General features: G+C 36.8%; 1 protein-coding gene across 2 annotated transcripts in view; it reads right to left on the bottom strand.

Annotated features, from left to right (window-relative positions):
* The window catches only part of Micu3 (mitochondrial calcium uptake family member 3), a 76,705-nt gene that overhangs the window by 42,595 nt on the left and 21,456 nt on the right, over window positions 1–12,654 (bottom strand). For both annotated transcript variants that reach the window (XM_021169879.2, XM_029480397.1), the window contains exons 2-3: window positions 7,782–7,935; window positions 3,461–3,492 (exon numbers count right to left, since the gene is read on the bottom strand). In XM_021169879.2, the coding sequence (XP_021025538.1) occupies window positions 3,461–3,492; window positions 7,782–7,935 (186 nt within the window). The remainder of the gene's footprint in view (window positions 1–3,460; window positions 3,493–7,781; window positions 7,936–12,654) is intronic.

The following is a 12,654-nucleotide window of genomic DNA, read 5'->3' as shown; positions in this document are numbered from 1 at the left end:
CTGAGCCATCTCACCAGCCCCTTACTCAAATGTTTTAAAAAGTAAAAACTAAAATCTGTTTTGTTCAAATTATATTAGAGTAAGACTCGTATTAACACTAATGCAAAGATAAATTTGGAGATAAATATCATAGTTTAGTACCCACAGTATCATGTATATTATATATCGACTCCTTTTCTTGAAAGACAATTATAAAATGTTGTGCATACTCGGTTAAGTATATGTGGCGGTTTGAATGCAAATGGGCCCCATAGACTCAGGTTTGAATATTTGAGCTCCAGGTGGTGGTTGTTTTTTGGTGGAAGACAGGAGGTGTGGCCAAGCTGGAGGAAGTATGCCACTGGTTACCAGTTCTGAGGTTTCCTAAGATGTGTGTTACTCTGAGTTAGTTCTCTGCCTCCTTTTAGATCACGATGTACTCTCAGCTGTTCCTGATGCCAGGCCTTTGCTTTGTTGTCATAGACTCGGACCCTCTGGAACCATAAACTCATTCTTAACCACGTGGTTTTGGGGTTCTGGACTAGAAAAGTGGTTGAGTGAAAGGTCTTAATGGTCCACCCTAGTAAGAACCTAGAAGGCAGTCCTGAGCGCCACATGGACCATGGAGGCCCATAAGGGAAGCAACTGACGAGAGGTCATTTTTGTGACATTTTGAAACAGAATTGCTGCTTTCTGCTCTTGTTCTAAAAATTCTCCTGAGGCTAAATTGAAAAGCAATGGACTGATTTATTTATTTTTTTGGCAGATGAGACTTCATGAAAGCCTAATATTGATTCCCCACATGGTTATTTGTAATTATTATTACATAGGGCTACAGTGAAAAGCCACAAGTGGGCAAAAGAAATATGAAATGTATAGTTGGAAGAGAAGAATGACATCAGGAAATTTAATGTCAAGTCAAGGCTTGTGCTGAAAGAGATATAACTAAGGAGAAGCCTGATCTAAATTAAATAAGGGGAGTGGTGTCTTCAGGGGGAGCTCTCAATCAGGTTTCAGCTTGCAAAGGGAAAAGACCTAAAAACTTCCCCTCCTTAAAAGCAGCAGCAGGGAAACACTGCTGCAAGGTGACTCAGGGGCTCCATCCCAGTGGGTGGCTAAGCTTGGCAGCCTAGCCATGTGCTTTTGGCTTTGAAATCATGACCAGTATAGGGGCTATACTATCGTGCGTTAAAGGGGAGAACAGTTGAGGCCAGGTACTATGTGACAGGTTTGTCCCAGCATGAAGGCTCTGAAAGGCCATTGCATGAATCTGTAAAACTGGAGCCTGGATTTTGTTGGAAACCAAAGATGTGAACTGTGCTGGAGCCATGGGATAACTTCCAAGGAGAGCTACCATCATGGAATGGAAGCAGACCAAGAGAAAAAAGTTTGGTGCAGGCCACCAAGCTGGAAGGACAGAGCCATTTCAGCCCTCTGATACCAAACACAAAGCTACAGGATCTGGAGGTTGCCCCTCTGGGTTTCAGCTTTGCTAATTCTTTCACTATGCTCAATACCTCCTTTATGCAATGACAATGTATATTCTGTATGTCAGAAACACGTGATTTGCATTTGACTTTACAGGTGGTTATAATGAAGAGACTGCCTTGAGTCTCAAAAGAGATGTTATAGACTTTGGTCTTTAAAATGGAGTTGAGACTGAAAGACCATGAGGACATCTGAGGTTGGACTAAATTGATTTTGCATTATGATAAGGTCATAGGGGCCGGGGAATGGAACATAGTGGTCATGTTTCAATATTTGGTTTTCTTTGGGGAGCATCAGAAGGTGTGGCCTTGGGGGGTTGGAGAGATGTCTCTGGTTAAGAGAACTGGCTGCTCTTCCAGAGGTACTGAGTTCAATTCCCAGCAACCACATGGTGGCTAACAATTATCTCTAATGGTATCTGATGCTTTCTTAGGGTGTCTGAAAGAACAGTGTGCTCATATACATTAAATAAATAAATCTTAAAAAAAAAAAAGAAGGTAATAAGGTGTGGCCTTGTTACAGGAAGTATATCACTGGGCATGGACATTGAGGTTCCCAAAGACTTGGGCTACTTGAGTTAGCTCTTTGCTTCCTACTTTTGGATCAGGATGAGGGCTCTCAGCCCTTCTGCTGCCATTCCTTTGCTCTACAACTATCTATGTGCTTATGGTTGCTATCCACAACCATAAGCCCAATGAAATAATTTTCTCCTTGGTCACTGTGTTTTGTCACAGAAACAGAAAAGTAACTAAGATGGTATACTTATGAGTACCTGATAGATTTTGTGGCTATTGTGCAACAACATACCTTGATACAGTTTTCTAATTGCTAGTATTAGTTTACAATTATTATCAGCATGTTATTAACTTTGATTCATTTATTTTTATATATAAAATATATATAAAAGTATTTGCAAATACTCGCAAAACTCTTATTAAATATGAACTTTTAAAATTGTATTACTTGCCACTATTTTAGCCCATCCTTTGCCGTCTTCCCCTCCTTTTTCTCCCTGACACAGTATATTTTAGGGCCACAATGCAGTATAGGAACTTGGCTTCTCTGGAGACAGGCCTTTTAGAGACATCACTAATTTCATCATCTGAAATCTTCCTAAGTTATTAGAGAAAATACCAAATGGAAAGAGACTGAGAAGATGGCCACAGAAAAGGAGAAAAGCCAGAAGAAAGCAACCTGCTAATGCCCTGGTCTTACATTTCTAGTTTGCAGCACTGCATGGCAATAATGCTGTTTCAGCCACCAGGATGTGCTCCCTTACCACGACAAGCTAGAATTCTCAGTGTGCTGCCTGGTTCTGTGTCAACTTGACACAGCTGGAGTTGTCACAGAGAAAGGAGCTTCAGTTGAGGAAATGCCTCCATGAGAACCAGCTGCAAGGCATTTTCTCAATTAGTGATCAAGGGGGAAAGGCCCCTTGTGGGTGGTGCCATATCTGGGCTGGTAGTCTTGGTTCTATAAGAGAGCAGGCTATCCATGTGCTTTATTAAAAAAAAAAAAACATGAAGAGCAGCCTATGAACTTCTGACCCTCTTTTTTATGTAACTGATGATTTCTGTAGTTATGAATTTCTATGTGAAATTACCTAGTCATAAAGTATATAAAGTTTGGTTTTACTAGGTACATGTGAATGTGTTGATGTAGAATTTAACCTCAGGCATGGAACTGTTGGGTACAGAGTGTGTATATTTTCAATTTAGTGGATAATGCTAATTGTTTCTAATAAGGGTTACTAATTTACATCCATACATGACAATTACCATTATCTTTACTAGCCAATGGACTGCCCACCTTCTTTATTTACGACATTATGAAGATTAAAAATACCACCAATATATGACTTTTATTTATAAAAACCACACACACATATAAAAACATAATTATATAGAATCAGATAACGTGCATGTGTGCTTACACATGTGTGTATCATGTGTTGTGTACATGCATATGTTGTATACCAAGAGCTTTAACTTACCTGTTTAGAAAGTGACTTCCACGTTTTAGCAACTAAAATAAATATAAAATAATTAGATAATATTGTATGTAATGTATATCCATATTTAGTAACCATATATAATCATAACTCAAAATTAAGCTTTTATGTTCAAAAGCCAAAGGTTTTTTTTAACCCTCAATATTTGAATTCAAGATATATTCTTTTCATATTATTTGTTTCTAATACAGTAACTTTATAATCAATGAAATAAGTGTCATAGGAATTTTTCCCCATAACCAGATTATGGTTGGGCCCTTCTGGACTCATAAGGTAAGCTACACCTATTTTATGGGACTTAAAGGACACTTCTGACATTATTTAATGATACTTATAAAACAATCACCTGGAATCAAATGCATTAGTATTTCAGAAAATAATTCAGAGGTGATATCTGTCCAGGATAAAAGTGACAGAGGCAAAGAGAAGAAGACATAACAAGAACAATGAAAGGAAGTTCTTATCCAATTTGGATTCCTCCTTCTACACATGGTCTTGGGGGCAAAAGTGTGGTAGCTGAATAGAATACCATTTTCTTTATTGTGTCATATCTCAGTTTATCAGGAAAGTGCTGAGACAGATGCACAGCCATCTATGTCGTTTCTCTTGCTCATATTCTACCATTGTAAATGGTAAGAACTGTCTCTAAGTTGGTAGCTGTTAAGTTCTACAGTATTCTTGCATTAGGAAAACTGGTGAGCTTTCAATAATTGTTTCTACATAGCAATTCTGTATAATTAATATTATATTAAATTTAAAAATATAAGGAACACATTGCAATGCAACTCTCTCTTTAAGATAATATATTAACTCATCTTGAGATCAAAGGTGAAGAAATAATTTTATAAAATTTGGAAACTAATTTTTCTTAGAGATCAATTTCTCTTCCATTTTATAATAAAATCTTTCTTTATCCAAGTAATCCAGCTGTAAAAGCACAGGAATTTTGCATGTAACCTTAATGATGATACTGTACACAGAATTTTGCAATGGCTCTTTTGAATGACTAGAACAATGAAGTAACAGTTCTGAAGGAGTCCTCACAAGTACAAATACATGAACATGCTCTTATGCAATGCTCAGACACTATTTATCCAGCCAGGAAGTTAGACTACTCTCCAGTCTGTGGTTTTATAAGATTTCCACAGTAGATTATTCACAAAAGACATATTCATTCTGCAGGAAATGTACCATGTTCAATATTATTAGCTGTTAAAGAAATAAAAACTAAAGAGCCATTAAGATAAGTCTTCAAAGGGTGTGCTGACTTTCTAAATTTCTTATTTCATATGAAATCACTGAGTATATAAAATAACAGGTGAAGAGAGGCATTAAACCTATTAGAAATATTTCTCAGGCTGTAGACTAATGTTTATCATATCTGTAGTATTTTTTATATCTGAAATATTTAATAGTATTTCTAAAATATAAATTAAAATGATTTTTGATGTATAGGAAAATAACTACATATTCTAATCCTAGAAGAAAAATCACTTTTCAGATTTTATTCTAAAGGAAAATAAGATAATTTTTAGTTTCCAAAAATTAAAGCCAACAATCTGGTATGTTTTACAATTAATTTTTATTTGAATTACAATTATTGGAAAAATCCTTAAATGCATTTTCCTATTGGCTGTCATCATAACATTTTATCAAAGATGTTAAGAACCTTAATTATGAATTCAAACAGTAAAAGTGATGACACCCCCAAAGCTGGCCCTGTGCTGCTAGTCACACAATTCACTCCCAAGCAATTCTTCATAAGGTTTCTATTGTTTTCACATTAATAAAACTATTAGAGTACTTAAAAATAAAGAATAGGGAACCCACATTATACCAAGTCAATTAAGTCAAAGGGCTATAAATCTTATCTTAGCCTTATAATTACTATTTAAAGGAGCCCTATATTAACTTTCAGCCATTTCTGCCCTATACATTTCCACAGTGGCTACTGTAAATACACCATTACTCTCTAGATTGTGTATTCTTTCTCAGTGCTTTCCTGCAAGTCAAACTTTTAAAGTTGATTTGGGGTTAAAATCTTGTATGATCAAGTGTCACCTTAAATTCCAGTCCAGCTGTGTTTCCCTCCCTATCAGAGCCTTCACTTCTTCATTTATCACTCCACTCTGCCACCTGGTTTTTGTCTTAGTTAATTCCCTGAAATGTCAGTTTTAAAAATTATCAGCAGCCTTCATTTTCTTAAGTCTGGACTAAATTCTGTCTTCACCGTCTTGGCAGTGTCCCACTCACTAGACCATCCTAGCCATTTCCTTTTGGCCTCTAGGACTCTGTACCATTCTTGGAATATTTCTTGAGTTTCTAGATAGTATCTTTGAGGTTTATTCTTTTCCAGCATTTGTACATTTTTCTTTTTAATGAGTAAGAGTTCCTCAGGAATTGGCTCCTGGTCATCTAAAATAGTACAATGTTTCTCTGGACAATTTCAATATATATATAGCGTTAACTATTAATCGTGTACAGACAAATCCCAAATATGTATGTGCAGACCTCTCCCTGGTCTTCACTGTTGAGACTTCAAAGCATCAAAAGTCAATTCATTGAGTTTGGAATGAAATTTTGTAAGCTCAGGGTTTTCCACCCATTCCCCTGTTCCTGAAATTACAACTCTGAGACTGAATTATTTATGAATATATCCTCAGGCTATAAGCTATGGCTCGTTCCCACTAGCTCATAACTCAAATTATCCCATTTAAACTAGTCTATGTCTGCCATAAGGCTAGTTACTTCTCTATTTCACGTGTCTATCTTACTCAGAAGTCCAGGGCTGATTCCCCTGCTCTTGTCTAACTCCCAGAGTTCTAATCTCTCTACCGGAACTCCCATCCATTACTTCCTGCCATTGGCTTTTTATTGACAGGTGATGTTTCCACACATTTTGAAGAGATTTCCTCTACAAAACTCAGCAGAAAAGTCCTGGCTCAGCATATACAAAGCCCTGGATCCAATGCCCAGCACTGAGGGGGAAAGAAAGCATGAAAAGGTAGTCTGTACACTTTTGCAAAATTGTTCAAAGTTTTGTTTTGCTATGGAGGAAAATGGCTATAAATTTCTGAGAAATTTTATGAAATGATAGTCAAACAATTTATTTGATACATTAATTTTTAATGAATTAACTTTCAGTGAGCTGAAATGAGACAAATTCAACTTTTACATATTCAATGTATCTCAAAAGCATCAGTCAAAAATTGAGTGCTGTTTTTCCTCCTCAACCTTATTCTTATAAGCCATCCATCCAGTTAACCTAAGCCAAACCCTTTCATACGAGAGAATCTTTCACTACCATCTTGGAGAGTTTGAAAGCCTGAATATCACAAACAAGTTGTGGCAGAGCCAAAGAGAATACCAAGATCACAAGACACAATGAGAGCACTCTTCTCTTCCTTTCTTAGCCACCCGTATCTGTGAGGTGCATTTTCTTTATACATTTTACTGAAAAGCACATATTAAAATGGGTTGGATAAAAACCATACACAAGAACCTCACTGCTTTTTATCAAGTCAGGCATAAAGCATTTCCAAGAAATGTGCAGCTGTCCAAATGTTTTAAAACCACTCCTTTAACATGAGAAAAAGTGGGGAAGAATTAGCCCATCTTTATACTTCAGGAGCTATGTAAATGAAGATGACAAAAAATGTCCAATTCTTGAGCAAGGCTAACAGCAGTGCTGGTCTTCTGAATTACTATATTATTTTCGATACACAAAATAATAGGTAGAATGTTAATCTCTTATAAGAATATCTAAAGTAAGTTGGTGTTCGACATATGAGGGAGTGACTCAAAAATTCTACAATGTTAGACATAATAAAGATTTTAAAGAAATACTATTCTGCTGGGGCTGGAGAGATGGCTCAGCAGTTAGGAGCACTGGCTGCTCTTCCAGAGGACCAGGCTTCAATTCCCAGCACCCACATGGCAGCTCACAATTGTCTGTAACTGCAGTTCCAGGGGATCTGACTTGCTCATATCAATGCATATTTTTAAAAAAGATAAAAAGAATTATCAGTTGCAAACACAGCATAAGGCAATGAATTTTCAAGTGTCACATTACTTTTGTTATGTTCTCTCTCTCTCTCTCTCTCTCTCTCTCTATATATATATATATATATATATATATATATATATGCTGTTTCATATATTTACAAAACTTCACTTCTATTGTCATCTATTTAACTTGGCCAAAATTGCTTAGTATCCACTCTACCACCATCTTTGGAAGTTCTTGAAAATTTTTATTATGCTGAAGGTAAAATTATGCAGATAATTTAAAATCTTTACTTACATTTGGGCTCATCTGTTGTAACAGCCAGAATAAAATCATATGGAGTCATGAATAACTGTCCTTCACATTCTATAGATGCAAATAAACGAAACCGTCTCTCTCGAGATGTAGCATAGAGGTCCAAGTCTTCAGTAACAGCTCTGCCAGTAGCAACCTATGGTCAAGGAAGTAGGGAAATATTAATTGGGAAAAACACTACCACCTTTAAGAAGGCAGTTCTTCAGAAAATTGGAAATAGTTCTACCTGAAGACCCAGCTATACCACTATTACACCTAAAAGATGCTCCAACATATAACAAGGACACATGCTCTATCATGTTCATAGCAGTCTTATTGATAATAGCCAGAAGCTGGAAACCCACCACATGTCCCTCAACTGAAGAATGGATACAGAAAATGTGGTATATTTACACAATGGAATACTACACAGCTATTAAAAATGATGACTTCATGAACTTTGTAGGCAAATGGATGGAACTAGAAAATATCATCCTGAGTGAGGTAACCCAGACCCAAAAGGACGTACATAATATATACTCCCTGATAAGTAGACACTAGCCCAAAAGCTTAGAATACCCATGATACTAGTCAAAAACCACATGAAGCTTAACAAGAAGGAAGGCCATAGTGTAGATGCTTCAAACTCATTTAGAAGGGAACAAAATAATCATAGGAGGTAGAAGAAGGGAGGGACCTGAGTGAGAGAGGGGAGGAGAGAAAAGGGGGGGGGGAAGGACCAAGTATGGGAAGAGACAGGATAGAAATTCAGAGGGCCAGAAGACCAAATAGAAATAAGTAGCAGTGTTTGTGTGGGGGTGGGGTGGGGTGGAACTTGGGGAACCACTAGAAAGTCCCAGACACCAGGGATGTGAGAGGCTCCCAGGGGCCAATAAGGATGACATTAGCCAACATTGGGGAGACAGAACCTGAAGAGACTACCTTCTGTAGATAGACATGGCTCCCAGTGGAGGGGTGGGACTGCCCAACCATTTTAAAATGTTTAACCCAGAACTGTCCCTGTCTAAAGGAAATGCAGGAACAAAAATGGAGCAGAGGCTGAAGGAAAGGTCATCTAGAGACCACCTCACTGTGTGATCCATTACATCCACAGACACCAAACCCTGATGCCAAAACGAGCTTGTAAACTGGAACCTGGTATGGCTGTCCTCTGAGACATATGTAGATACAGGCAACCATAGGACTGAGCCTGGGAACCCCAATGGAAGAGTTAAGGGAAGGACTGAAGGAGCTCAAGAGGATTGCAACCCCACAGGAAGAACAGTATCAACTAGCCAGACCCCCCAGAGTTTCTATTGCTACTGATAGCTAGCTTTATTCCTCTGTGATTGGATAATTTCAATATTTCTGATTCACTGAGAACCGCTTTGTGTCGTATATATGGCCAATTTTTGCGAATGTGGAGAAGAATAAGTATTCTTGTTTCAGAGAAAAGTTTAGTAGTTTTCTGTTAACTGATTTTCTATATCACTTAATTATAGTCTTTCTGTTTAGATTTTTGTCTGGATGACCTGCCTATTGGTGAGAATGTGGTACTGAAGTCACCTACTATTACTTTGTTTCAGTTAACCCATGCTTTTATATGTAGCACTATCTGTTTTATGAAGCTGACCATACCAGTGTTTAAAACCTAATATCCTTCTGGTGTCTTGTCTCTTAATGAATGTGAAGCCAGCCATCTTTGCCTTTTCTGATGTTTGTTTGGAAGTCCATTATACCAAATAATATATACTATATTTTTAAGTTAAGGTGTCAAAACAGTCTCATAATATGGATTTTTTTCTAATCCAGTTATATAGATGTCTATTTAGTCATCTCCAACTATGTTTGGTAAGTTTTCTTCTTTAAACATTAAAAATGGTTGATGCTTTACACACAGACTTTAACGTCTGTGTGCCTTGAATTTGGAACAAGACCTTTTACTTCTACTTTTATTTTTAACAGGTTATTGGTTATTTCTTTTGTTTTAAATTTTGGTTTCGTCAGATACCCTAGCTATGCTGTATTGGTTGGCCTTAAACCTAAGTCTAAGATCTTCCTGTCTTGGTTTCTAGAGGGCTGAGGCTATAGGAGCATACCATCAATCTACAATTCAAATGGTTATTTATGATGAATAGCAAAAGTGTTGACTTTCATACACTTGCTTTGCATTCATATACCTTATTAAATATTTTCATCAGTTTAATTTTTCTTAGATTTTTCTAAGTAAATAATTAGAATTTCTCTTAAAAGGTAATAGTTACAGTTTACATATGTTAACTAGCTTAAGTTTAAAAGTCTAGGCATATAAACTGACATTTAATAATACCAGAAATGCTAATGAACTGCCAATAAAAGCAGTCTTTCCTATTTACATTTATATCGAGGCTGTGTCTTAGACAGGGAGGGGCATTTACATGGCTCCCTTCTGAGTGGCTTTAGACAGCTCTTAGAACCCCTTACTCCTCTCGCCTCCTTAAACTTGTACCAGAATAGGAAAAATAAAAATCAGCAAAAGTTGATTAAATCTTCAAACAAAGAGTCGTAAAAATATTGGCAAGTTAAAAAATGTTTAGAAATCTCTAAAGAAAATCTCAAAATATACTGTATAAAAGTTTACAATTACATTCTCTACAGTTTAATCATGTAGTTTCCAAAATGAATATTTAACACCAACTAATTAGATAATATAGATTCATTCTATGATAAGCACTTGGTATGAGTCTCATATACAAATGGACTAACTATAAAATAGCCAAGTAGGCGGTTACTGACTTTATCTAGTGTTGTTTCGGGACATATCTGAGTAAACAGGATTGACTTAATCATGTTCTCCCTACGTAACTACTTTCAAATACTTCCATTTCCATGCTTATGTCTCTGAGTTCTCCAGAGACTGTTTTCTCAGAGAATGATCTAGTAGCCCAAGATAACCGTTTAATCTGTCCCAAGGTGATATGGTATTGTTAAACTCCAAGGTCGATAGGAAACTAGTAAGTAAAAGCCCACGGAGCCCCGATAATAGCTCACATGTCAAAATCTCAGAGGAAAGGAACAAAAGTCACACATTACAAAAGTCTCAGAAGGCACTCAGGTTCTTAAAAGACTTGGTTTTGCTTTTTAACTGTGCTAACTAAAAAACAAACAAAAAAAAACAAATAAAGAAAAAGCCACACACAAATAAAATAAAATGCAAATCCTGTAAAGTTTTAATATCACCTTAATGATCATTCAGAAATAATGAAAAAAATTTCATAATTTTTTTTACCAGTTCTACCAATAATGGAAAAAAAATGCATAAAGCCAGGTTAGTCTTGCCAACTTTATTAGCCGTAAGATGGCAATGACCTTGTATCATATTTTTATTATGTTATTTATTTACTTACGTACTTAACATCCCAATCCCCCACTCTGTCCCTCCTCAACTCCCAGTCCCACCCTTACAAATCTGGAGACACTTCTTCTTCAACACAGATTTTATAAGGAGAAATACATTCTTGCATGTACTCCTGCCTCTGGATGCTTTTGATACAGTCAACAGCCCTACTATGGTAGCTTTTAAGTATAGGAAGACACACTTGTTAGGTAGAGTAAGTAGCACAAATTACATATAATATATATATATATATATATATATATACATATACATACACACACATACATATATATGCGTGTGTGTATATATATATGTATGTATGTGTGTACACACACACATATAACAAGTATGCTGGTCTCTCTGCCTGGTGTGTTTAGCTGTGGGAAAAGGGTGACTATTAGTGTCTGTGAGTCACAAAGAGGCTAGACTGCAGTGTGATGCACAATTCCTGGTAGCAAGGTACCTGTCAGTGTCTGAGAATACAGAGGGCTGGCTAATTCCAGTGGGCCCAATCTGCCCAGGAGCAGGCTGCACAAAGGCTTTGTAGGGCCAAAAGTGGGTTTGCAAACCTTGCATGCTTGTGTGTGTATGCATGCACATGCACAGCAGCAGGTTCTCTTTTATCCCAGGGATCAAACTCAGGTTGGTTGCAAGCGCCTTTACACACTGAGCCAGCTCCCTGGCCCTACAGAGTTAAGGTTTTAAAAGAGGCTTTTATGTATTTAAAAAAAAATTCAAGTAAACACAATGTTATCAGGTATATAAAACTACAGTTGATTATACACATCTTTCCCACTGCAAAATAGGTTTTTCTTCCATAATATTTCTTTTCAGAAAGAACTCATAAAATTCAAAAGTATCAAGAGCAACAGACTTTATATTTTATGAGAACCTTACCAGTTTATATATCAGGAAATTCTGAAGAAAGAAAATTTAGATTTCTAAGTTGAATGGATACTGGGTGTTTAGACATAGGGAAAGCCTTTAGGTGTTGGACAAAAAGACAAATTTCAACTTAACTTGGAGGGGGTTGAAGTTGGCACCATACAGAAGCAGCTTCACAAAGGGTCTTAGAAGCAGTTACAGGGAATGAAACACTAGAACAGGAGGGCTGGAAGATGGAGCATATGACATAATTGGCCTAGTCTCAAGCCAAGCCAAGCTCAACTCAGCTCTGGAGTTCATCCAGGACACGTGACATTCAGAGGTTCGGTAGCATGCAAATTGTTGCAGTCTGCTTCAGAGATGAGTGGATCAAGACAAGAGCAGCCTGGGTCAGGAAGAAGAAATTTAGTCCTTGGAAAATTAGTATAACTTCCTTTAGATATAAAACTAGGACTGGATCACAGGGATCAGTTCCATCAGCAATGTTTAAGTGGCCTGATGATCAAGTAACTCACTCTTTATATATTTCTACTGGTCTTAGTGTTTGTGGTGAAGTTGGACTTATAGGTAGACAGTTAGGCGAACTAGTCAAGCTGAGAGAGTTAAATAAAACCT

Source organism: Mus caroli, chromosome 8 (genome assembly GCF_900094665.2).
Source record: "Mus caroli chromosome 8, CAROLI_EIJ_v1.1, whole genome shotgun sequence".
Taxonomy (NCBI): domain Eukaryota; kingdom Metazoa; phylum Chordata; class Mammalia; order Rodentia; family Muridae; genus Mus; species Mus caroli.
The sequence above is the reverse complement of the archived record's forward strand: the minus strand, read 5'-3'. Positions and strand labels throughout refer to the sequence as shown.